The following is a 26,225-nucleotide window of genomic DNA, read 5'->3' as shown; positions in this document are numbered from 1 at the left end:
GTGTGTGTGTGTGTGTGACCTAGTATGGCATTAGTGTAATGTAGTAGTAAAAAATACTTTGCTTTCTACTGACTGGTCGCAAGTTAATTTATCATCTTTTGTCAGATATCCCTTTAATTAGTTAAATAACTTTGGAAGATCTGGTGTAGTATATTTGAAGCCTTTCAGAATTTAGATTATTTAGCTGGTGTTTTCATACGGTTTCTTTTCTTGTTTACTCAAGATCAGACTCAACATGTGACATCAAAACCAATGGTTCCAAATCACATTCTCATGTTCGTTCAACATCGCCATCAATTATGATTTGTGACGCCTTGGTTTTCTTTCTTTTTTTGTTTCTTCCTTTCCCCCCTCCATCTACAGAGACGTCTGAGGAACCATTAGTTGATCTATCTGATGTTCTGAACACTGATGCAGACATCTTGGGAATGCTCGGAAAGCCAAGCAGTGACTCTGGTGCGTCATATATTTCACAGGCGGTCACAATGGCAATAATTTAATAGTCACCAAGTCGTGGGTTTACAAAATCTTTTTTTTTTTCCCGGTCCAGACATTTTTCTAAGAGAGTTTTGCTTTCACCACTTAATGATTTTTTGGATGTCACATTCTTTAAAAATACTTTTTTGTTCATCTTTGGTTTTTATCTTTTTTGCATTGTCTCAAGCGTGTTGTGCTTGTTCTGTCTTCACTATTTTTTTCACTCATTTTATCTGGTTCTGGGTCCTTGTAGGTCTTGATTTTTGCCCCTTCCAGGTTGACAGCTCACCTCCTCCTTTTGGTAAGGGTGCTATGGCCTACTAATCCCTTGCTTTAGTGCATTCTTCCTCTCTAACAGTGTTTGTCTCTATTTGAGTGTGCATGCATATATAAGCTGCTTCATACTTAGCTTCTTTCTCAACCATTTCAGATTGTTTTAACACTCATAAACTGCTTAGTGCTTACCTAACCCAGTGCACAGTGTTCACTCGAATGCGTTTGGTGTGTCAGTCTTTGTTCGTAAGCCTCCTGAGCCCTTTCACAGTGGTGACATTTTTTTTAAATGGATACAAATTCATAGCTGCCTGATCAAACTCACAAGGACATTTTGAATTTCAAGAAATTGTCAGTTTAGAAACCAGAAATTAAGAGGTGGCCTTTGGAGAATGTCCTTCCAGTTCGAAAAGACTGTGAAGGTCTTCTATTCTAATTCCTGTAGCTGGATGACAAAAAGCATTGCAGTACATGTCCTCCATTCTTATTAAAAAAAACTACTTTATTCAGCCTACATGTCTAATAGGCTGATTTAATTTTGTTCTCATACAGATGTTGCAAATTAACAGATGCCTCCATCCTTCTGTTGGTTCTTTTGTGTTGAAGAAAGTATGCAAGAGATAGAAAATATAGACAAGAGCAGGACAGTTTTTGCAGTGCTAGTTAGATTGAAATTCCAGCCTTATTTTGAAAATCTGACAGCAGTGCAGTAAGTTTTTTTTTTTTTTTTTTTTTTTTTTTTTTTTTTTATTATTTAATTTATGGATTGGATCTATAATTTCCCACAAAAACATTGAAGTGCTTGAGTCCCTTTTATTGAGAATTATTATGCCCTATCTGTCTCTTCACAGTTCCCAAAACACTGCTTTAACGCAACACAGGAACCCCAAGGAGCACTAATCATATACTGTTCTGTTTTGATTGCATTCCTCAGGCTGTTAAGACAGTAAACCTGTTCGTACTTCACGTCTATATTTATGATCACGTTCTTTGTTGGGTATTTTGTCTTTGTATTCGTGTGTGTGTGTGTGTGTGCATGTTATGATTTTGTTTTTGTATGTCTGTGTGTTTCCACAGCTGGACTGGATATTGGGCCCCTGGCAGACAGTTCCCCAGTGGCGCTCCATTCTCAGGCTGGCCGGAGGACTCCTCGAACCCTCCATGAGGAACACCTGGACGGCATTCTCAGCCCAGAGCTGGACAAGATGGTCACTGATGGTCAGTGCAGGAGACCAAACATCCAGACACTTTCAGTTGTTTCACACTGTTGTTTGTAAACCTATAGGATGATTACTGATTTGTTTTCTCCAATTCTCTCGTTGTTTCAGAATCAATTCTCAGCAAACTTTACAAAATTCCAGGTTTGTAATTTCATCTTTTTTTGCAAAACTGTAAGCTTGGAACCAGTGTTGCCCTTCACTAATGAATTTGACTGTGAGCAGTGCTACAGCACCTGGACCACGGTTCAGTGTTTTGCTAAATAATGTTTTACAGATTAGTGGGATTAATTTTGCAGGTGTCTTTAAGGCAAAATAGTTATCTCATAATAAATAGGAGGAGTTCATTTTGACATTGCAGTTCGGTAAATTTACCGTAGATTAATGGGTAATGTATGCACACACAACATTTCACTGTTACACTCTGTTACAGAGCTGGAGGGCAAAGATGTGGAGGATCTCTTCACAGCAGTCCTTAGCCCCAGCACAAGCCAACCACCTCTACCACAGGTGCCTCACCCCCAGGGTCCAGGGCCCCTCCCTGCCACACCTGGCACTAGCATGCCTCACACCAACGCAGGTACATCATAGCGCACCTTGTCGTTGTCAGAGGTAGCATTTGAATCTGTTGTTTTTGAAAAATCGATGCATCTTATCCACATTTTAAATCCTGTGTGTAGGGAATTCCATGTTTCCAAGGATGCCAATGATCAATGGAATGATGGGACCAAACCAACGCTTCCCTTCAAATCCAGGAGCAGGGCCCTGCATCCCAGAAAATTTCTCCCCCCTCAACCGTTTGCCTTTCACTGACAATCCAAGGTAAAGTACTGCTTCCTTCCTTTAAACTATTAATTAAATATTCACAATTGAAAAATCGTTTTTCTCTGCTAAACCAGATTGTGGTTGTAATTAAAGATGAGTTGTTTTCTTTGTTGTTACAGGGATAGAAAGTTTAATCAGATGACTAGAGAGGCAGTTAGTCCATGGCCCTCCCCTTCCCATGGCCCCGGCCCTGCAACCCCTGGACCTCCTTCTGAGGGGGAGACTGAAGCCATGTCAAATGCCCAAAGGAGTACACTCAAGTGGGAGAAGGAGGAGACGCTTGGAGAGCTAGCAACTGTAGCGCCCGTTCTATATACGAATGTCAATTTCCCCAACCTCAAAGAAGAATACCCAGGTTTGTTTGTAATATTTTTTTTGCCTCTTTTTCAGTTTTTTTAATCTTTATCATTGCTGTTAATTCAGCTTATCCTCTGGCTAGTTGTTTGGGTGTGCCTACTGCACTGTCTCAGTCACACAGTCCAAACAAATACCTTGTATGCTATGTGAGACTGTTGGCATGACAATTCCTGCTCTTATTCTTTCTGCAGATTGGTCTACGAGAGTAAAGCAAATTGCAAAACTTTGGAGGAAAGCTAGTTCTCAAGACAGGGCCCCATATGTGGTAAGATCACTCAGTGTTGAATTTGCAGATATTCTTCAACTATCTCGAAGTGTAAACATTTTGAACCATGCCAGACATAAATCTGTCACCACTAGTTGCACTGACATATTAGTATGCAGAAGGCAAACTCCTCTATCGCATCTGGCCTCTTGCCTCTTGCCAATGCAATTTGAAATCCGGCCATTAACAAACGAACTAATTAACATAGGAAGGTCTGCTCAGTGTTAGAACTCACTATGGCCTCAGTAAGTAAGTTCACTAGAAGTATTTTTTTCTGGCAGAGGTCATTTTCATAGTGTAAATGTAAAAAGTGTTGATAAACTATGAATTTATGATTGTTAGGGTATTTTGCCACTGGTTACATGGTAGCAGTTCTCTTTCATTGCTTTTTTTTGATCTCCCACTCAAAATATCCTACCCATTGAGATCTCTGATTTACAGCAACCTATGCCCTCCATCTTGTTTGCATATACAGTACAAAGAGGTCAAGTTATTACATGGTGTGAGTAAAATTGAATAGAACATCAACCCCTTGAACATTTTCAGTGAAAAAGTGCCTTATCCAATCAAGATCAATTTAAATGTTATATTTAACATCCATGGAGTGCTTCATCCAGCCATGCCCTGATTTTAAGTTAGCAAACCATCCTAGCCCCAGGGATAGAGACCCCTTTCTCATTGTGACCACCAAGCGTCAAATCTGCAACATGAATGGATGTTCCCTCTTGTGGATTACAAACAAGATGGATATATTCAGAGGGGGAGTAGTTTTTCTTCTCTTTGTTCATGTTATAGTTTCCAACCCCCGCTGTTGTTCTTTGGTGATGTCATAGCTCTTAACCATCAAGCTGTTTTGAACATGGAGTCCACTGTAAGCTAGTTGGACTCATGACAGGGAAGCTAGAAGTCTTTTGATATGAAAAATGGCCTGCCAGTACTGAAACCCCAATATATAATGAGATATTAAAACAAATGTTATGAAAGAGAATTGAATGTTACATACACCCAAGTTTTCTCCAGTTTCCCAATTTTAAAGGTGGATAGGCAACAGTATTTTTTTTCTGCAATCATGTGTTCATGAATTGTATTGTAGTGTTTATGTCTGATGTTTTTGTTTTGTTTGATTTGCATTTTGATTTGCTGTTTAGCAAAAGGCAAGAGATAACCGAGCAGCCCTGCGCATCAACAAAGTCCAGATGTCGAATGAGACGGTGAAGAGGCACCATCCCCAGCAACAGCCCCCTGAGGTGTTTGATCCCAACATACCACTAGACACAGAACTGCTGTTTAAAGACCCTTTGAAACCAAAAGAGTCAGAGCATGAACAAGAGTGGAAGTTTAGACAGGTAAGAGTGTATGCAATGAAGTCAGGGAATGCAGCGGCAGGTCCACATTATATTAAGACAGCTAAGAAGTGGTGGTTTAGTAAAGCTCCCTAAACAACTGCACTATCCTCCACATTAACCCTGATGACATTGGTGGTTAGTAGGTCCAGTTCATTTTTGGCATGAGACTGATATTTGCTGCATCCTTTTTTGACGTCTAATCCCAATTTTCACTGTGCCCTTCCAACAGCAAATGAGGCAGAAAAGCAAACAGCAAGCCAAGATTGAAGCCACTCAGAAATTGGAGCAAGTTAAGAATGAGCAACTCCAGCAACAACAGCAGCAGCAGACCAACAGCCAGTCAGAAGAAGATGGCAACAACAGTGGAAACCAGAGCCCAGACTCCCAGCCCAGCAATGGCAGCATGTCCCCCATGCAACCGCTCAATTCTAAAGACGGCTTTGCCAGGCCGCAGCCACCAGGGACGCCCACTTCAGGTCCCCTAGAGGATGTGTTCTTACGACCGCCTCCTCCCCCTCCATCTGGCTCTTCCTCCCAACCTCAGTCCCCACAGGTATTCTCACCAGGTTCCTCTGGTTCCAGACCGTCTTCTCCATGGGACCCATATGCCAAGATGGTTGGGACCCCAAGACCGCCAAATACATGTCGCAGAATGCCTGTGGAATCTGGTAAATCCCCCACGTCCTTTATGGAGCAGCATGACAGAGGGAGGCCCTCTCCTGCTCATGACTCTTTTGGCTCACCAACATCCATGAGCAGTGACCCTTATGCCAAACCACCTGACACCCCAAGGCCAACCGGTGAAATGGATCCTTTCCTGAAGCCCATGGGTCCCCCCAGGGTCAGTCAGGCTGCTCAGGGAAGGCCCCCAATGGGTTCTCCAGGAAGAGATCCATACTCGAGGCCCATGATAAGAAATGAGGCCTATCAGCGCATGGCCCAGAACAGGATGATCTTGTCTGACCCTTACTCAAGGCCTTTACTTACACCAATCCCTGGAAGTAATGAGTCTGGCTCAGTCCCTCTGTTCAAAACACCTATGCCCCCTCCTCAGGCTCAGGATCTCTTCAACCGGCCAGGTCCACATCCTTCTGACAGGTTCTCCCAGAATCAGCAAAATGACCCCTATGCTCAGCCTCCTCATACCCCAAGACCATCTGGGAATGACAACTTCACCAGCCCTCCTAGAATGGGCCAACATCACCCTCAGGTGCACCCATTTGCTCAGCCAGGAACAATGAATCAAATGTCTAGAAACCCCTATGCCCATGCACCTTCCACTCCAAGACCTGACCACTTCACATATGACCCCTTCGCCCAGCCTCCTGGTCCCAACAAGCCAGCTGCTGACCCTTTCTCTCAGTCTACAGGCAATCAACGATCCTTCAATGAACCCGGTGCTCAACCTCGCCCATTTTTTGAGCCCTACGCCCGACCCCCTGGCACCCCACGTCCACATGACAACTATGGTCAGCCTTCAAACACCCCTCACCCATCCTCAGACCCTTACTCACAAGCTCCCTCCACACCTCGTCCCAGTGGGATGAACCAGTTCACACATCAGCCGCACCCTGGACAGAGGATGTCACCTTCCCACTCAGTGGACCCTTATGCTCAGCCACCAGGTACTCCACGGCCCTCTGTTGGAGAAAGGTTTTCTAAATCACCGGGCAGCCAGAGGGGGACAATAGAGCCATTTACTAGTACACCTGGGACATCTAGGCCAGGGAGCAGTGACATGTTTTCCCAGCCTGGGGCTCCCAGACCAATGCTTAATGACCCCTACGCCCAGCCTCCAGGGACCCCACGGCCTGGTCCTGATGTGCTCAGCAGACAAGGGCCAAGACTAGGACTAATGGGAAACCAGGATCTTTTTTCCCCTCCTCAAGGCAGACTTCATGAGCCCTTCCCTCATCCAGGCTCACAAACACCCAAACACCCTAGTGTTTCGGAAGATGGATTTACTCAGTCACCCTCCAGAAGACCAAGTCAGACACCTGGCCATGACCCATATGAGCAAGCTCCCATGACCCCTCGTCCACAGTCACTAGAGAAAATGGAAATGAAAGATCAGTCCTATGTAGGTAACAATGGAACCGTCCTTCAAGACCCAGGACAACTGTCTAACAACCCACAAATGCCTGGTGCTTCCTCTGAGGGTGTTGCTCTCGCTGAGAGTGAGGAAAGACTCAGACAGGTACACGAATAGCATTTGTCTAAGTTCTATTCTAAATGTCATCACTCATATGTTGCTATTGAAATTTTATTTTTGCCTTCTTTGTCCATTCTCATTTCTTAACAATGTTAAGAAATAAGGACTTTTTTTTTAACAAACTGGGTATTATTTTTAGGTTTGGCCATCCTTGCTTTCAGTTTTATAATATTTTACTCATCAAGGCAAGTATTTAGATTCAGAGACAAATGTGGGCACACCTGATACGTCTTTTGTAATCATTCATTCCTTAGAAGAACTGTGTGAGTGCACAGCTACCAATAGCAGGTCAAAGTTGGACCAGGAACTTCAGACAATTATAGCAGATATAGTTGGTAATAATTTAACATTTGCCTTCATTTTCTTTTCCAAAGAAATATAGGGAAATTGGGAGTTTTTTACCACCTGTCTGAATATCTGACTGTGGCTATAACTTGTGTGAACCTACAATGTACACATAACACACTAAAATAAAGTTGTTTTTCTCCGTCTAGGTAGATGGAGATCTTACAGCCAATCAAATCTTTGCATAAAGCAGTAACGTCACCATTCTGTCATAGGCAGACAGCAGCCTGATAACAACACAATAGCCACAGACTATGAACAAAAAGCACATCAGCTTTCCTGCTAAAGTCTCCTTCCTATCTAACTTACAAATATGAACACACACCTTGTCCTGCACAGTAGCTTGTTGAACGAGCCAACAGACAAAAATTGTACTGGGAAAGGTGCTCTGCTAACATATATGCACAGTTTCAGCATGTTCTTATCTTGACTAGTATGTTTTGTTTATTAAATAGGAAAAAGTGAGGTATAGAAACAAGTAAAGGAAGTGGAAACTTTGTGGAGTTAATTTTGTGGATGAATTGAAAATCTGTCTTAACAGCTAGAAATACAGTATTATTGTAAGCTACACATGGCCCATTTACCTTGTTAAGGCTTAAATGTCTGTATGCTTGTTGTGTTTTCTAGCGACAACGAATTAGAGAGCTAATCCTAAAGCAGCAGCAGCAAAGGATTGCTATTCGACAGGAGAGGGGCCCTCAGGAGCCTGCTGGCAACATAACTCCAGGAACACCACGACCTTGGCCCCAGGAGGGCCCTGGGCATCAGGGGGAAATGTTCAACCGGCCTCCACCACCTTATCCTGGACAAGGACCCATGAGAGGGCCAATGCGGTTTCCTGGACCTTTTCCAGGCGATCAGCGTGTCCCTTTCCCTAATGAGGGACAACTCCCCAGGGGCCCACATCCTGGAGATCCTAATTTGAGACATCAGGGACCAAGGTTTGTGTGATGTTGTTCTTTTTAGTACACTAGTGTGTTTCAGATGTTCTGTAATTGATTACACAGAGCTGCACAAATCTAGGAATGCTCCTCCTCTCTATTTATTCATGTTTTTCTTTTATACTATTTTAGGTTTGCATTTCCACCTGGGGTTCTTGGACCTCATGGGGCCCAAGAGTTCTTTCCCCGGGGGCAACACCCAATGCAGGATGTCCCTCCTCAAATGCGACGGTCCATGTCTGTCGAAATGGCAAAGAGTATGGGAGGCAACCCTATGGGGCTTCCCCAGCACTTCCCACCGCGTGGTATGCCAGTGCAGCAGCACAACATAATGGGCCAGCCGTTTATTGAGCTGCGACACAGAGCCATAGAAAGCAGGCAGCGTATGCCATTTCCCCATGGTGCAATGCAAGGAAGCCACATGGATCTCAATTTGCAGGGTCAAAGACTAGCAGGCTTTCAAGGAACACCCGACTCAAGGTTCCCTTTTAATCAGGGGCCAAGGATGATGGACCCCATGGCCAGCCACACTGGCCATGTACAGCTATCTGCCAGCATGGACAATCTTCATCAGCATGCCCAAATGTCAGGAAACCATGCATTCAAACAATCTCATCTGATGCGATCCATGAGCCAGCCTGCTTCAAATGAGACCCAGAACATGGCAGCATCTATGATCCTGACTGCACCCCCTGCTGGGCAGACTGAGACAGTCTCAGTGTCTGGCAATGACGGCGTGGAGGAGAAACTGGATGCAGAAGAATCGGCTGTCAAAGATCTTGAGGACGTGGAGGTGAAAGACTTGGTGGATGCTGACTTGGAAAATCTAAATTTGGATCCCGATGATGGCAAAGACCTAGATCTAGAGACGAATGACCTACACCTTGATGACTTCCTAACATCTGGGAAATTTGACATCATTGCCTATACAGACCCTGACCTAGACGACATCAAGAAAGACATGTTTAATGAGGAGCTGGATCTCAGTGATCCTATGGATGATAATGCAGACACCACAGACATCAACAAAAACTGTAGCACAGGATCTGGGGCGTCATCCAGTTCAGCATCTGTTTCTGGAAAGTCAGAGTCCTCTGGTGTTCAGTCTTCAGCTAAAGTCAAGCTGGAAGCCCCTGGGAGTCATGATTCCGCTTCTTTGGCACCGAGGCAAGAAATTAAAACGGAGGTCAAAGACTGTCAAAAATATCTTGATGTTTTAGACCAGCAAGCCACTGGAAACACCTTAACCTCAAACCAGCAGGGAGGGCTCTCTGACTCCACCCCAGTCCTGTCTAGTTTACTCATTAAGCAGCAGCCTGAGGAACAGTCATTAAATCCAACTGGAGAATCTGTCAGTCAAGGAGTTAACCTCATGCCCCAGCAGAACCAAGCCACTGACACTCAGCATACCTCTGGACTTTCAATACCCGAAGTCACCACTTCAGGAGAAACTTCTTTGAGTGGCTTTGGGGAAGACGGACAGATGGGGCTAGCCTCTGGGTTGGACCAGAGTGTTCTGGACCAGAGTGTTCTGGACCAGAGCGGTCTGACCCAGGCCCAGCAGGCAGCGTTGAACCAGGCGATGGCTCAGCACGGCCAGCTACACCGTCCTCTCCTGCTAGAGGAGCAGCCACTCCTATTGCAGGACCTTCTCGACCAGGAGAGGCAGGAGCAACAGCAGCAGAGGCAGATGCAAGCCATGATACGACAGCGCTCCAGTGACTCCTTCTTCCCCAACATCGGTAAAATATTTAGGCAACAACTTCTAGTCGTTGATACAGGGTCAATGTTTGAGATATCCAGTCTTTTCTGAGAGTGCATTATTTGTCATTTGCAGATTTTGATGCCATCACTGATCCCATCATGAAAGCTAAAATGGTTGCTCTGAAAGGCATCAACAAAGTCATGGTTCAGAACAACATGGGGATGACCCCAATGGTCATGAACAGGTAAAAAGTCAAATTTTCTTTCTTTAGTAGAACATGGAAAACTGGTAGTGGGGGTGCATGTATTCATTTTGGTTTCAAATGAATGGCAATACCAACATAATGACCCAGTCACTAGGATATTGTGCAACTATTTGAAGAATTGCTACTGTGATTGATTGGATGACTAAATGGTGTATGGTTATGGTACTGTTCTATCACAGATTTCCTCCTGGTCCTACACCACCTTGTCCTGAAAGCACACCGCTTCCTCCACAAGTTCTTGGACAGGTAATTGAATCATCAATCTGCTAAGATGTTATCTAAAACTATAGAATGCAAAATATCTACAATGCAAACGTATAACATATCTGTCAACCTTGCTTTCAGGATGGGAAGTTGACACAAGTAGCAAGACCGAATCCTCCAAACTTTGGTCCAGGATTTGTCAGTAAGTTCTCTCGAAATTCATATGCATTTTCAACTTTTCGGTTTTGAAGGGCTGTCAGGCCTTGAAATGTTAAGATGTTTATTTTTCATGCTGTCAAGATCGCTAACAAAAGTTTTTTTTTTCCCCTTCTTTCAGATAATGCTCAGAGGGCTCAGTATGAGGAGTGGCTCCAGGAGACTCAGCAACTACTTCAAATGCAGCAGAAGTTTTTGGAAGAGAAGATCGGGGCACACAGGAAGTCTAAGAAAGCCCTGTCTGCCAAGCAGAGAACTGCTAAGAAGGCAGGGAGAGAGTTCCCGGAGGAGGACACTGAGCAGCTCAAACATGTCACAGAGCAGCAGGGTGTAGTGCAGAAACAACTGGAGCAGGTAAATGTTTGGCCTGTCAAGCTCCACCACTGAATTCTATCTCGGCTCTCCTCTGAACAGAACAATGGCTATCCTACGCATTATCATTTCATTGGACCTATGAAGCAGAGTTTAATGTTTAAAGTAGCTTTTGGCAAATTTCAGCCCATGCCAAAATCTGGCCCTCCACCAGAAGTAGTTTCCTACATGCCTAGTGTACTTAAGTCTATGTTAGGCCGGTGTTTGGTGCTCAAATAAGGTCTAAAGGAATAACGGATGTAAAAACTTTATTTAACCAGTATTAGTTAACCAAAGATTATTTTCTAAACACAAGTTTATTTAAAATGACACAGTGGCATTAATGTAAGGGTAAGACGGACTCATTTAAGATTTATGAGATACAATTTTTACTTTCAATACGTTTTTACACTCTGTAGACATAGTTACTTGTTATCAGGAGCAGAGGTGCCTTTTTTGACTGTATCTTACCTTTATAGCAGACTTAATAAGTATAAAATATTAACTAAGTAGTCTAATTGATTTAACATATAATGTAGGTATAGAGTATGCATTTAAAGGTGTGTGTATATATATATATATAGCTATTCATTTTCCAAACAGACTTATAAAAATAATATCCGCATAAACAGAAGAATTTAAAATACACAGGCTTGTGTCTGCACTGTACCTGTCAACCTGCTTTGATTCCCTAAAAGAGCAGTGCTGAACAGAATGTTTTTGGCTGGTTGTACTTTCCAACTTCTGCTTTTAAAGTTAAATTCTTCAGTTTATGTTTGAAATTAAAAATCATACATCTCTTCCCTTGGGTAAACCTGTGTCTTCATAAATTTGTCTTGCTGATGTGATAAAACGCCTTGAAATTGATATGTAATCTCTTTGTAAATTTCATAGAGAACCTCAATAACGTTTTTTTAAATATGTTTTTATGTTCTCTTTCAGATCCGTAAGCAGCAGAAGGAGCACGCTGAACTTATTGAGGAGTACCGAGTGAAACAGCAGCAGAACAATATGACACCCATAATGCCTGGGATGCACCCAATGCCAGGCCCTGCTGGCATGGTCCCAAGTGGACCACCAATTGTCCAACCACCTCTGAACCCCATAATGCAGATGCCACTTCATCCTGGCCAGCCAAATCCACCTCCCTGTATTCCCAACCCTCCACCTGGCTGGCATCCTGGTGCTCCAATGCCCATGCCGGGGCCGGGAATGCCACCCATAATGCCCCCCCAGGTACCTGTGGGAAATCCAGGCCAACCTCATCAGATGCCAATGGGTAACATACCTCAACACTCACAAATGCCTGTGGAACCTCAGGCACAACCAGCTCCATCAGGTGGTGTAAAACCCATACAGGGAGGTGGCTTGAAGTTCGATGACAACAACCCATTCAGTGAGGGCTTCCAGGAGCGGGAGAGGAGGGAGCGGCTTAGGGAGCAGCAGGAGAGACAGCGGGTGCAGCTAATGCAGGAAGTTGAACGACAGAGAGCCCTGAAACACCGTATGGAAATGGAGCAGCAAGGGATGATGGGGCCAGATGGGAACATGGCACCACTCGCTCAGATGCCATTTTTTAACGCAGAGCTGCCGCAGGACTTCATGCAGCCTCAGAGGCCTCCTCTGCAGCAACAGCAACAGCTTGCACCAATGTTCCCCCAGCAGCAGGGCATGCAGCCTGGTATGGGCTCACCACCCGGGACGTTTATGCAAGGTGAACGGAGGGCCATGATGGGAAATGGAATGATGCCCCGTGACATGGGGCCTGGTTTTGGGCCTGATAATCTTGCCCTACAAGCACCTAATTTCCCCCAGGGTCAACCCAGACACCGTCAGTTCAGCGGACCAGGAATGATGCTTCCGATGCCAGGTGAGGGTCCGTCATTTGGAGGTGACTCATCTACACCTCTACCGTCTAACTTTCCAGGCTCAGGTCAGTCTCTAATCCAACTCTACTCGAACATCATTCCAGACGAGAAGGGCAAAAAGAAGCGGAACCGCAAGAAGAAGAAGGATGACGATGCAGATTCAGTCAAGACACCTTCAACTCCACACTCAGACCTCACAGCCCCGCTCACACCGTGTGTCTCAGACACCTCCTCAACTCCAACAAGAAATCATCATCTATATGGTGAGCAGGACTTGTCAAGGTCCCCCTTACTGGGATCGTCCACCCCCAGTCATTCAGAGCTGGAGAGGCAGCTTTCTGGAGGCCAATCTGGACACCATGGTGTCTCATCAGACACAGCAAGAACCCAGGCTCAGGAACATGAGAGGATCCTTAACAACATTAAGCTGGAGCAGACGGATGCCAGTGAGTGTCACGGGCCACGTGAAGGGCCCATCGGCTCAGGAATGAGCTCTGTGAAGGAGGAGGGTAAAAAAGGGAGTGTGTCTCCCTTCCCTGCAGGGCAGAGTCCAAACAAGGGGGAGGCTGGCAATGAACTGCTGAAACACCTCCTGAAGAACAAGAGTACACCTCCATCCGGATTCTCCCAGCAGAGGTCGGAGGAGAGTATGCGTTTGGAGGAGGAGGAGCAGGCAGACTTCAAAGCCCTGCTGAGGCAAAGCTCCATGGACAGCAATGGGGTCAGTCTTTGAGTTAGTCATACAGCTAGAGCGCTGAGTGATCAACATAGTGAGTCATAGACGGGCTAAGTGATTCAGATGGGAGGCATGTCATAGTTAAATTGATGAGTCATAGCTGTCGGTTTTTGAATGAGTCATAGAGTTCTGTGTTTGAAAACAACCAACTTGAAGCCATAATGCTGTCCTAGTAATCTGAAGTAAATTCATGCATTTTTATGCAAAATCATATTTTGCTCCTCTCCAGGCGTACTCAGATGGCACCGCAGACTTCCCTGGACCTGTGCTCCTTGAACAGGAGAAGAAGAAAGGGAGGAACAAGAGGGCTCCGAAAGGAGGGGAGAAACCTGCATCTCGCTACAAGAAGAGGAAGAAGGAAGGGGATGAGAGGCAACTAATGCACTCTGGCCCTGACGCTGTAATGACTCAAATCAAACAGGTAGGATTGGTTTTACCACCCCATAACCTGCTCTTCATTAAATTGGTTGAAGCTGCACCACTGCACATCTTTGGGAACAAAGGATGGTTGAAAGATTATAGCTTGGACCCGAATACTTTATTCAGAATTTTACAGTATTAATTACCGCCAGAATAGAAAATGGTCGCCACCGAGTGCACAGACACTATTTTCACACATCATAAGCATATTACCGTAATATGGTTCTTGTTGGATGGCGATTGCACACACGGGTATGAAAAGCTGATATTATTCAGGAGAGTTGAAGGGGATTCTTGATTATATACCAAGTCGCTCATTGTCAAGGTTTATTAATTTAAATGTCATGAATCTGACTCACTCATTAGAAATGTTGTACAATATCATCTCATTGTCACATTTAATATAGCTCAGCAAAACCAAATGAGCGTGCTCTTTTCTCTCAAGTGTCACACAAGTTTGGCTCAAAGGGAAGTTATGTATACGTGGCTGAGGAAAAACCTCATTGGACAGTTAACAAATTGATTTTGCCTCCTGTTTACCGGCCTTGTTCTGTGGTCTGAACATAGCAAGGTTGATCACTGCACCTGAGATTAGATTTCAAAATTCTTGTTATTCTCAATCCACAGTCTCAAGGCCACAGTCTCAGAAATGCCTTTTCAGGCCGGACTGGTTATATCTGACAGGCATTTTACAGGCAGTAAAAGAAGTATGTAACGGCATAACCTTACATACCAAACCCATGACCAAGGCCAATGCTTGAAATGGCTTAAGAATGGCCTTGGTGGTGGTAAAAGGATTTTGATAAATATATAAAACAAAGCCATTCATACATCCATTCATCTATCTAAGATTAATGATGCTGGTTATGCTAGGTTAATCATAAATGTAATTTATTGTATGTAAGGTCTTGTTGCTGTAGTTTTTGTTTTTTTTGTTTGTTTTTGGTGTACTTTTTATGTGTAAACATTGTATCATTTTGTTTGTTTATCTGGTGCTGTTTTCTCTCCTGACACAGCAGCTCTCCCTGCTGCCCCTAATGGAGCCACTGATCGGGATCAACTTTGCCCATTTCGCTCCGTATGGCAGCGGCCAGCTCAACGGAGAGAATCTCCTGTCTGGTACCTTCGGCAGCGCCTCACTCGACGGCGTGTCAGACTATTACTCCCAACTGGCATACAAGGTGAGATCTGTTCACCTTACCAAGCTGGAACTGGATAAACAGTGATGTATGTTAAGTTTGTGTGCAGCATGTGCTGACACTGCATTGTTTCTTCATTTCTACAGCAGAGTAACCTTAGCAATCCGCCAACACCACCGGCGTCTCTTCCTCCCACCCCACCACCTGTGAACCGACAGAAAATGATCAATGGATTTGCCACGACGGAAGAGCTGGCCAGCAAAGCTGCTGCCATGGGTAAGCATTCAGACGGATGTACGCTAAAGGTGTACAATTCAGGATTCACCTATGAATCCTTCTCATTGATCACTTAAGACTCACTAGAAGTGTGTGGCGGTGTCTGTCTGCAAAGATCTTGCCCTCTGCCTCTATTTTCTTCTTATTTTGTTGTGTTTGGGACATTTATGAGTGTGTAACCCCCACGCATGGGCAAGCTCGCATCCAGGAGGAAGCTATAAAAATGGCAAGCTAAACGCAAATATAGTGAGGTGAAACGCCAAGCTTTGAATGTTGTGTTTACAAATATTGAGCAGCAATTCCTGCATAGCAAACATTGAATGACATTACATGATTTTTCTCCTTTAACTCAATTTATCATAATCTTGGAACAAGGATTATTTCCATCACTATTTTAAAGCATACTGTGCACAGTGGTATTGACATTGTGCTCTTGTTTCATCCAGTGTCCAAAGGCCTGGTCCCAAAGCCGCTACATGTCCCATTCAGGACTGAGGAAGACCTTCTAGCGCGGGCCATTGCACAGGGTCCCAAAACTGTGGATGTTCCGGCCTCCCTCCCCACCCCTCCTCACAACAACCAGGAGGAGCTCAGGTAAAATTCCAATTCTAACTGTCTTTTGGATCGCTACTTCACCATAAACGGTTGTCATAACATTTGTTTGTGTTGATTGCTTGTGTAATCATCTCATGATAATGGATTTGGGCTGCATGGTCTTGACGGAGGTGGTTAATATTTTGTTTCTCCTCCTAAAAATGATGACAGCAACCGAGGACAGGAGCCTTGCAAGGACAGGGACACACCTGACAGTTTTGTTCCGTCCTCATCTCCTGAGAGCGTGGTTGGCATGGAGATCAGTCGCTACCCAGACCTGTCTCTGGTGAAGGAAGAACCACCGTCCCCCTGCCTGTCTCCCGTCCTCCCCATGCTTCCTGCGCCTGATGGGAAAGGTAAACACACACAACTCACAATTCCTGTGACTGTCCCAATCATAATTAACTGGGTGTTTTTGTGCCTGCAATTTAACTACACAACTCCAGCGTACTTTAAAAGTGTGATGCCAAACGTTTTTGTGCATGTGCTCCTTTTTCATTTTCCAGGGTCAGAAATCAAACTGCAGGATATCAAAACAGAGCCTTCTGCGATGTTCTTCGGCTCCCCCTTTGGCGCCATGTCTAATGATTCCAAACAAGGGCTGGTGTCCGTAGCGATCACACTGAGACCAGCTGCAGCAGAGGTAGGAATACGCAATACTTGGTTTCACACACGGTGGTTTCACAGAAATTCAGCAAAGGCGTAAAATGTTTGTTAGTACCGTTAGATTCACTCAGAAATTCTACCAAACTTGATTATAGAAACACTTTTCATTTTTGGGTGGTCATGTCTGTTTCTCATCTAACAGAATCAAAATTTAAATAACTTCCCATTTGCATTGTAAAACAAATGATTTAAACATGCTTTTTTGTGCACAGATTGTTTTACAGCTTTTCATATCTTAATTCTTACATACATGCACCACATTTGATGCTGCATATTCACTCGAGGTTGCCTTACGTGTATTCATTGTCTTGCTAATTCACTTTCACATGGCATAGAAAACTACTTCTAGATCAGTTCTATTTTATGTTTTTCTTTTGGCCTGTCACCAACCCCCTCTTCAGGGGACTAAACCTTAGTATTATTCTTTCTAAATTTAGCAGCCAATGAGAGCGCAGAATCAGTTTAAATCAGTGGTTAAAGGTAATCCATGTTAGCCAGGGGCCAACTTTTTTCATCTTAAGTCAATGTGCATCAGAACAATAAATCCCCAAAAAAAGAAATTTCAAGGATGTAAATGTAGACGACAAGCCAACAATCCAGAAAGATCTACTCAACTATACTTTACTTTGTTCTCAGAACATCACAGGTGTGGTGGCAGCCATTTCAGACCTACTGTGTGTGAAGATCCCCAGTAGCTACGAGGTCAGCAGCACCCCAGACAGGGGGCACCCATCAATGCTCAGTGGTACAAGGGTGGGCCCCCATGGCATGGAGCCCCGGCCTCCCATGCTCTTCCACGGAGACAACGGAGGGCTTCACGGACGGCCGGGACAGATGATAAGACCCGGTGGAGCACAGGCAATGATGCAACAGCAGCAGGCACATCATTTCCGTTTCCATCCCAACAGCCCAGGTGAGGGAGTAAAACATAAACAAAATATGAGCATTTTTTAATTGAAAGTCATTTCTGATTAAAACTAAACATTATGACTTCCTTTGAAAAGGCACAAAGTAGCAATTTTAAAAGTCAAGCATCATTGCACTAAAGGTTTACAATCAGAGAATGGATTTTTAAATGGATATCATTTTTAAAAAACACATTTTTTGTTACTTTAGGCGCATCTCTAGCTCGAGGACCAGACCAGAAGACCCCTGCCAGCCCGGGATGTAAACCTCACTGGTGCTGCCACTGCAAGGTGGTGGTTCTGGGAAATGGAGTGCAGAAATCCATCAAAGATCTCCCCTCCCACATGAAGGTACCAAATTAATTAGGGCCCAAATACTCTAAATAGCAGCAGGGTGGTATATTCAAGTTGACAGGCCACCTTTCAGCTGGAGCACAAGTGTGATTTTGGGAATAATAATTAAAAAAAGGCTTCATATACGCAGTACCAGTTCATAAAAAGTCATCTTTGCCAAACAATTATGGATCATTTATTATTGATTTCCCAATGGGGGAGACTAGATGAGCCATGACTGGATGCCCAGACTTTTCTTCGAGGATGTATTATCTTCTTTCAGCCTTAGGGGCCATAAACACACGCGCACACACACACACACACACACACACACACACACACACACACACACACACACACACACACACACACACACACACACACACACACACACACACACACACACACAGCACCACGGTATTACTGCATATATCCTCTGATTATGTAAATCCTGCCTGCTGGAGTTAAATCCATTTCAGATAAATTAGTGGGTTAAACAGCATACCCCATGACTTCAGTCGTGAGTATTTTGGTTATTTGAATATTGTATGTTTTTGATGTTTATTTCATAACTTCTTTTAACATCACTTGAGCTTAAGCATTTCAAATTGGTCAGGCTTTGATTTAACACCTTATTCCTTATTCAGCCGGTTAAGATTTGGACTGCTTTCTCTCATTAGGAATCTGGAGGCCGTTTGAAATCTGAAGACCTGGTCTTCTGCAGTCACAGCTGCTTCCTTCTCTACTGTTCCTCACCATCACTGCAATCCAGATCGACCACAGAAGCTAAGGTCTGTACCACTGTAACACCACGGGAGGTCTGAATAACATGCGATTAATATAATTGTTTTAGTTTTTTGCTGTAAATCATGGCTCTTTTCTCATCTTTTCAGGAGTCGATGTCCCTTCTCCCTGCCTCCGAGCAAACAGAGAGCCTTTCTAAAATCCTGCACCAGTACAGTAACAACATGTCATCGCTGGATGTTCACTGCCTGGCCCAGCTTCAGCCCAAGCAGTCTCCCCCCTCTACTCCTCCCATCCCCTTCCCCATGGCAGGCGAGACACCCAAAATGGAGATCAAGTCCGATGCCATCAAGGTCACAGTGAAGCTGAAGGCCCGGCCAAGGTCCCATGACGGCTGGCACCAGGGAAAGAGACAGAAAGGACTCCGCTGGAGGAAGTGGACTGTCCAGGTGTTGGTACCAAGAGGGAATTCACAACTCCCAGATGAGGATAAGATCGATGAGCTCCTGAAGAAACTCGGAGCCTCCCTGCGCCCTCCTGCATCACTCCGCGACCATAGGCGGTGCTGTTTTTGCCACCAGTTTGGAGACGGGATCACCGATGGCCCTGCTAGGCTTCTCAATCTAGATCTTGATGTATGGGTTCACCTGAACTGCGCCCTGTGGTCGACTGAGGTTTACGAGACGCAGGCGGGCGCCCTCATCAACGTAGAGCTTGCGCTACGTCGTGGCCAAACGGTACGCTGCGCCTTCTGTCAGCACACCGGAGCCACCAGCGGCTGCCACCGCCTACGCTGCACCAATGTCTACCATTTCACCTGCGCACTGCAAGCTCAATGCACCTTCTTCAAGGACAAGACCATGCTATGTCACGCCCACCGACCCCGGGGAACAGCCGGACAAGCACTGGACCATGAGCTGCGTTGCTTCGCTGTCTTCCGACGCGTCTACGTCCAGAGAGACGAGGTGCGGCAGATTGCCACTGCTGTGCGGCAGCCGGAGCTGGGCTACACCTTCCGAGTCGGCAGCCTGGTGTTGCATGCGATGGGCCAACTAACCCCTCTACAGATGGCAGCCTTCCATTCCTCAACCGCCATCTTTCCAGTTGGCTACGAGGCGTGCCGCATATACTGGAGCATGCGCCATGGCAACCGCCGCTGTCGTTACGTCTGTTCTGTTGAGGACAGAGCGGAGCTGCCAGAGTTTACCATCAGAGTTATCGAACAGGGCTACAAAGACCTGGTCCTGACTGACACCTCTCCAAAAGGTTTGTCCTTGCACATTCGTCAGAGGAATATTATTGTTGTGTGTTTTAGAGTACAGTTTCTAATCTTGTGTGCTTTTCTCACTGTAATTAGGAGTGTGGGATAAGGTCCTGGGTCCTGTTGCTGAGAAAAGAAACGAGGCAGGCACTCTAAAGCTCTTCCCTGTTTACCTGAAAGGAGAGGACTTGTTTGGACTCACAGTCCCTGCTGTCGTCAAGATCTCTGAATCGGTTTGTTGCTGGGTTTTGTGGGGGGGGTTTTCAGAATAAATGTGAAATTTTAACATATGTATAGATCATATTCTTTAGAGGCTGCAGGTAATAACCCATTTTAATTCATTCACTCCAGCTCCCAGGAGTGGAGGCTTGTGTCAGGTACTCATTCCGTTACGGACGCAACCCTCTCGTGGAGTTGCCGCTCATATTCAATCCAGCCGGCAGTGCCCGCGCCCAGCCAAGAACCAGCTCTCCTTACACTTCACTGGTGTTAAGGTAACATTGAGTGATGCTGACAGTGAATAGCTGCATGTTGTATTCATGCAAAAAACGCATTCTCTAATTTAGGTAGTTATTAACATTTTATTTTTGTCATTACCTCCTTGCATAAAGGCCACATCCACAGGCTGTATCCAGCAGCAGTGCCAGGTCCAACCAGAATGTGGCCCAAGGAGAAGGCGGCGCCCCCCATAGCAAGCCTCCAGTAGTGCACCCCAGGTCTTCTCAGTACCGCTGGATGAAGAGTGAGTGGAGAGCCAATATCTATCTGGCCCGCTCCCGCGTCCAGGTCAGTGTGAAAAAACATATATTATTTATTCCTCATATTTATTTCCCTTCTCTTCCATGTGGACAGAATGAATACCTTCTTGTGTAATGTGTTCACAGGGCCTGGGTCTGTTTGCTGCTAGAGACATTGAAAAACAAACTATGGTGATCGAGTACAATGGAACCATCCTCCGAAATGAGGTCGCCATCAGTAAGGAGAAGATCTATAGATCTCAGGTATTCAACTGTTTTTAATACTTTTGTAAACTGAAATTCCATTTATCTTAAGTTAGTTTTGCCAAAACAAGCAGCAAGTAAAATCTCCTCTCCCCCCCAACAGAACCGAACAATGTTCATGTTCCGCATCGACAGCGAACATGTTGTAGATGCCACACGAACTGGAGGGCTAGCAAGGTACTGTGAGATTCCATTGGTTATTGTGACATTTTTGTAAACTTTTAAGGAGAACATAGAATAACATATTTCATGGTCCTGCAGCTCCAATTCTGACACAGTGCTGTTATAAAAAAAAAAAAAAAAAATGGATACTGTTTTTCAAGATCATGCTTCAAGATTTATTCCTCTATGCCAGTATTGCCTTAAAGCCAAGTGATGCTCCAGGTCATTTAAAAAATGAGGTTGTATAAACATGTGACAGCAATTTGAACTGCATTTTAAAAAGGTCAACATTAAATTTGCATTTTTCTAAACTCAGATATAAATCAAAACACTTGTTTTAATTGTAGAATGTAACTATTTTGCTATTGGCACTAATTATAAATGTAAAATAGAACATACCACCACTTATAGTCATGCGTAGAATGTTGTGTTGTATGTAATGAATCTCTTTTCATTTCTGTTTTGTTTTCCAGATATATCAACCACTCTTGTGCCCCGAACTGTGTTGCTGAGGTGGTCACATTTGAAAGAGGTTACAAAATCATCATCAGCTGCAATCGCAGAGTTGAAAAAGGAGAAGAGGTGAGTATCTTTCTTCTCTCTGATTAGACTTCTTATTTATACTGTTGAATTAGGAATGGGTATCGTATGGATTTTATCGATACTACCACTCTTATCGGTTCTTTTTTAATACTAAATAACTACTTTTTTAATATATTATTTTGAATGCAGGTTTATTTATACATTTATTTATATTTGACATATAAATAAATGTTTCTAGAGCAACAACAGTAATGTTGACAACAGCAAAGTCACTGTATGTTGTAAACTCAATAATAACTAATCTATATCCTGAGTGTACTTTATAAATAATGAAGAACAAATATCACTTCTCTTCATGTTTACATGTTCAATTTTTACTACTTTTTACTACTTGCTCCAGAGTTGTTATGAATCCCACTGCTTTTCTTGCCTGTGTAGCATTCAAGCGCTAGGGCTTGCCAAGTGTCCATGCTCGCCGAGCTACTGGTAACCTTATTTGTTCAGGCCCTCCTGACCCTAACTACTTGACGTCAATGCCTAATCTTAACCAAAGTCTCCCCCTTAGCCTGCTATGCATAGCTGGTCTTGCGGAGGAAAGCAGTGGGACTCATAAAGATAATTTCAGCATGCAGCTCTACATTCTCTAGCATGAATGTAAGTGTCAAAAGCGCACATTTGATGCTCAGAAATTGATGTTTCCCTCCTTGTTTTTCAGCTGTGTTTCGACTACCAGTTTGACACTGTCGAGGGTCAGCACAAGATTGCTTGCCACTGTGGAGCTCCTGAGTGCAGGAAGTGGATTAACTGAGGAAAAAACATAAGACAACAAACCTAAATGCATTCCTTGCTATAGTGTGTGGACGCTGTGATCTCTGCACCGAGAAAGATTAAAAAAAGGCTTCACATTAAAGTCATTTTATGAATGAGCGGAAGGCCCTGAACCCCTTTGGAGAGATGATTGAATTTGAGTGTTGGTCCATCAAGATCTTGGCGGGAAATGGGTGGAGGAAGGGAAATGTACCACAGTAGCAGGATGTGACTCGTGCCATATGTGAGGGGCTCTGTTGTATGAGAGGCCTCCGTCTGTCTGTATGTATCTGTGAGTTTGTTTGGTGTACATGGGGTGCGGAATCCACCAGCGAATGAGAAAGCACTGTGCAGGGTGCGGCCTTATTGCTTACTAAGGGCAGGCCCTTTTGTTTCATACCGTTAATGTATACCGTATGACTAAATGTAGACATCACTGAATGAGGAATGTACAGCAATGAATACCGCGAAGGGAATATTAACTTGCACTAAAAAAAGAAAATAAACAAAAAAATAAACCACACACACACACACACACGAAAACTTTTAAAATACTTGATTCCATGAGTCAGTTTTACCATAGGTCTCTGTCATGTGATTTGTGTGGAATTCGAGAGGTTTTGTATTTATTACTGAGTGAATGAATTTTATTCTCAAAATGATGAGATTGAGTTAAAGAAGGCTAGATCGCTATTGTTTTTGAAGACTGAGGAAGACATGCTGTTACTTTTGTATAAATGTACATAAAGAAAACTATAGGAATAACCGACCAAATACTACCTTAACCTTCTTGATGTTTGGGTGTTTTTAAAATTGTTTTTTGTTCTGTTTGTCATTGAAATTTATTTAAGATGGACGTTATTTCAGTTTGAGAGTATATATTATGATTATTCTGTACAGAATTTGTAATATAACCACAATAATTCACAAAGTATTTTTGTTGTATTAAAAGTAAGGTATTGTAGCGTAGTGTTTTGTGACTTACACATGCTTTGACCACTCAAAAAAAAAAGAAATATTTTTGTTGACTAACGTAACGAGTTATCAGTTACAGAATCAAGAAGAAAAAAAGAGACTCTTCAAATAGTAAGAGATCAGTGTGATCTGTTTGCTGTTAATCAGGTTTGATTTTAAAGAACTGTGAATTAGGTTTTGAAACCCAAAAATGACTTTTTAACTTTTTAACACGAATAGGAACACCAACATGTATTTACCTGTTTTTGTTTTTACATTGCTTTTAAAAATAAGGTGCAAACGTCTAATGATTATGTGAGTTAGACGAACCAGTGTGTGACGGAAAGAATCGTAATGGGGAACTCTTGTGTGGAGACGTAGGTTGTTTTCCCTCTTTTTGGACAGAAATGGCATTCTCCTTAATCAGAAAATATTTCTTATACTGACACTTCACAAGTCACATGCTTAGAAACGGAAGAGTTTTTGCGTGCACAATTTCAAGTCGACTGTAAAATTTTGGAGACAGTCTTAGAACTTGTAATGTATATGGCATGTATTTTTTTAACTTTCCGAAGACTCAATTGTATATATTTTCTCAATGAATGGTTGTAACAAAATTGTTTCTTGGATATTTTTCTTCTCTTGTATGATATTACATCATCCTGCCAGTGTGTTTGTGCTACATTTTCTTGGTTGTGTAGTCAGATTTTTTTTTCTCTTCTTTTTTTTTTTGAAAATGCCTTTTGAAGTGTACAGAGTATGAGGTTTGGAGTTTGTGGAATTGAATTTAGAAACATTTACAAGAATAAACTATTTTACATGTTAGCAAGTTGTGTATTGTGACATCGATAATTACACATTTTAAATATGAAGAACTGAAATAATTTAATGATTGTATTTCCCTATGCACTGGTTGTTTAGGTTAGTTCTATACCTGTGTATTTAGCAAAGTATAAAAATGATTTACATAAGAAATGCTAGATGTATTAAACTGATCTTTTAGAGGCAGTTTTATTGCCAAGGATGCAAGTAAATAAACCAGTGGCTCTCAGCCTTTTTGGCTTGTGACCCCTTTAGGGCTGAAACTAACAATTATTTTCATAATAGTTTGTAGATCTGTCTGTAGATAAAGAAAAAGCACATTATAATTTACCAGGGCTCGTACTGACATATCTTGATTTTTTTCTGACCAACACTTAAAAAGCCAAAGAAATTATCGTAGAAAATTGAGAAAATCTGTAAAGATTCACTTTTGAGGAGCTGAAACTGGTCAATTTTGGCTTTAAAATAACCATAATCAACATACAGTCTGCTATGTGCACGGTGCTCTGTACTTGATGGTTATAATCAGGTCACTTGTACAATACAGGAGGACCTACAGCACACGGGATAATTGGGTTAATCTGACAATGTGAGAGCATACTAAACTTTAAGTTTATTAGCTTCACTTCAAAGACTTGATGCAAAAACACTACACTGCTTCTAGAGTTTCTAGAGGAAGACATTTCACTTCTCTTACTGCCAAAAGCCATCGCAACCGTACTTCCTCCTCCATCCCTCCTGAGGTAACCTGTGGAGCTCCTCAGGGTTGTGTTGTGGGCCCTTTGACGACATCATTCCGGACAACATTGTCTTCATTGTCGCCTTACTACTTGTTTCATGGTCATATACCCCTATGATTCAACTAAGCTTGCCTCATGACAGAATTGTCAAGCTGACATCATAAAAACGGTTGTCCATAGCATCCTCATTATGAAAGAATGAAGATGTCCTATTTAGGCCATTGTGTATATTAGACAGGCAGTAACATCTTGGTGATTTTTGCATTATCGCCCTCTCTGTGTCTTTAAAAAAATGGATAGTAATTTCAATTTTATTTATTTGTCAATCCTGTTTCTTTAGCAATATGGCTTATAATTTTGCAGATTGCAGAAAGCTATTTATGCCAACAACATGTCCCCCATTTTAGCATCCTTGCTCTGGCTCCAATTGGATTTTAGAATTGATTTTGAGATACTGCTAATACCAATAATGCACTAAATAGTAGACTATTTAGTGCATTATTGGTATTAGCAGTATCTCAAAATCAACATTAGATCAACATCAGGGTCTAGACTCTAGACCCTGTCATCACTGAATTCTTGTACACAGAACAGTAAATCATATCAAGCTGAACTAGAATGAATGTAGATCAAAGATGAGTTCTGTTCTGATTTATATTAAATAGTTATATCAATGTCTTGCTGCTTTCACTTTGCAACATTTATTATATATTTTTGACTATTATTATTATTATTATTATTATTATTATTATTATTATTATTATTATGTACTTAGCCAATTGGTTTGGGTCGACGTTGCATTAAATTCCTGTCGATGAGTCGTGCTGTCATCTGTTGGTGAAGCATCTCATTACACAGCACACTTCCTGGTGTAGTGTCGAAATTAGCTTCCTTTTCAAAAACTTGTTTTTCCTGGCTCTGTGCCTCCTCTGCCTTTTCTTGTTTTGCCACCGTACAAGGAAATTAATGTGGGAGGGAAAGGAAATGCGTTTTTCCAGAAATGCAAGTAAACATGGGAAATGTACAGCCCCACTTCCTTATAAGAACAAATGAGCTTTGTGTTAAAATCACCACTCATTCTAAAGAAACTGCTGGAAGGTTATTGGACTGTGTGGTCCAAGTAATTATCAAATAACTCGACTGACGGAGGGGTGTTATGTTCTCTCTCCGGCGTGAGACCGAAGCCGTAAACACGACATGGGACACACATTTCTCGGGGTAGCAGACTGCGACATAACACCTGTAAACAGTCCGC

At 43.1% G+C, this 26,225-nt stretch overlaps 1 protein-coding gene across 4 annotated transcripts in view; it reads left to right on the top strand.

Annotated features, from left to right (window-relative positions):
• The window catches only part of kmt2cb (lysine (K)-specific methyltransferase 2Cb), a 46,071-nt gene extending 21,850 nt beyond the window's left edge, over window positions 1-24,221 (top strand). The window contains exons 24-58 of one of the 4 annotated variants that reach the window (XM_054596786.1): window positions 364-456; window positions 731-778; window positions 1,828-1,968; window positions 2,079-2,111; window positions 2,401-2,547; window positions 2,648-2,789; window positions 2,912-3,147; window positions 3,341-3,414; window positions 4,563-4,760; window positions 4,990-6,957; window positions 7,945-8,258; window positions 8,391-10,000; window positions 10,096-10,207; window positions 10,408-10,474; window positions 10,574-10,634; window positions 10,770-11,002; window positions 11,942-12,869; window positions 12,972-13,588; window positions 13,833-14,024; window positions 15,040-15,204; window positions 15,309-15,438; window positions 15,885-16,032; window positions 16,204-16,388; window positions 16,539-16,675; window positions 17,335-17,611; window positions 17,815-17,954; window positions 18,617-18,727; window positions 18,830-19,946; window positions 20,038-20,174; window positions 20,293-20,435; window positions 20,553-20,727; window positions 20,826-20,942; window positions 21,046-21,119; window positions 21,578-21,686; window positions 22,363-24,221. In XM_054596786.1, coding sequence (XP_054452761.1) covers window positions 364-456; window positions 731-778; window positions 1,828-1,968; window positions 2,079-2,111; window positions 2,401-2,547; window positions 2,648-2,789; window positions 2,912-3,147; window positions 3,341-3,414; window positions 4,563-4,760; window positions 4,990-6,957; window positions 7,945-8,258; window positions 8,391-10,000; window positions 10,096-10,207; window positions 10,408-10,474; window positions 10,574-10,634; window positions 10,770-11,002; window positions 11,942-12,869; window positions 12,972-13,588; window positions 13,833-14,024; window positions 15,040-15,204; window positions 15,309-15,438; window positions 15,885-16,032; window positions 16,204-16,388; window positions 16,539-16,675; window positions 17,335-17,611; window positions 17,815-17,954; window positions 18,617-18,727; window positions 18,830-19,946; window positions 20,038-20,174; window positions 20,293-20,435; window positions 20,553-20,727; window positions 20,826-20,942; window positions 21,046-21,119; window positions 21,578-21,686; window positions 22,363-22,455 — 10,472 coding nt within the window. In that variant the 3' untranslated portion in view covers window positions 22,456-24,221. Of the gene's footprint in view, window positions 1-363; window positions 457-730; window positions 779-1,827; window positions 1,969-2,078; window positions 2,112-2,400; window positions 2,548-2,647; window positions 2,790-2,911; window positions 3,148-3,340; window positions 3,415-4,562; window positions 4,761-4,989; window positions 6,958-7,944; window positions 8,259-8,390; window positions 10,001-10,095; window positions 10,208-10,407; window positions 10,475-10,573; window positions 10,635-10,769; window positions 11,003-11,941; window positions 13,589-13,832; window positions 14,025-15,039; window positions 15,205-15,308; window positions 15,439-15,884; window positions 16,033-16,203; window positions 16,389-16,538; window positions 16,676-17,334; window positions 17,612-17,814; window positions 17,955-18,616; window positions 18,728-18,829; window positions 19,947-20,037; window positions 20,175-20,292; window positions 20,436-20,552; window positions 20,728-20,825; window positions 20,943-21,045; window positions 21,120-21,577; window positions 21,687-22,362 lie in introns of all 4 variants that reach the window. The other 3 variants (XM_054596787.1, XM_054596785.1, XM_054596784.1) reach the window with 3 other exon arrangements.
• The last annotated feature ends 2,004 nt before the right edge of the window (window positions 24,222-26,225 follow it).

This window comes from Anoplopoma fimbria, chromosome 3 (genome assembly GCF_027596085.1).
Source record: "Anoplopoma fimbria isolate UVic2021 breed Golden Eagle Sablefish chromosome 3, Afim_UVic_2022, whole genome shotgun sequence".
Classification (NCBI taxonomy): Eukaryota; Metazoa; Chordata; class Actinopteri; order Perciformes; family Anoplopomatidae; genus Anoplopoma; species Anoplopoma fimbria.
The sequence above is the reverse complement of the archived record's forward strand: the minus strand, read 5'-3'. Positions and strand labels throughout refer to the sequence as shown.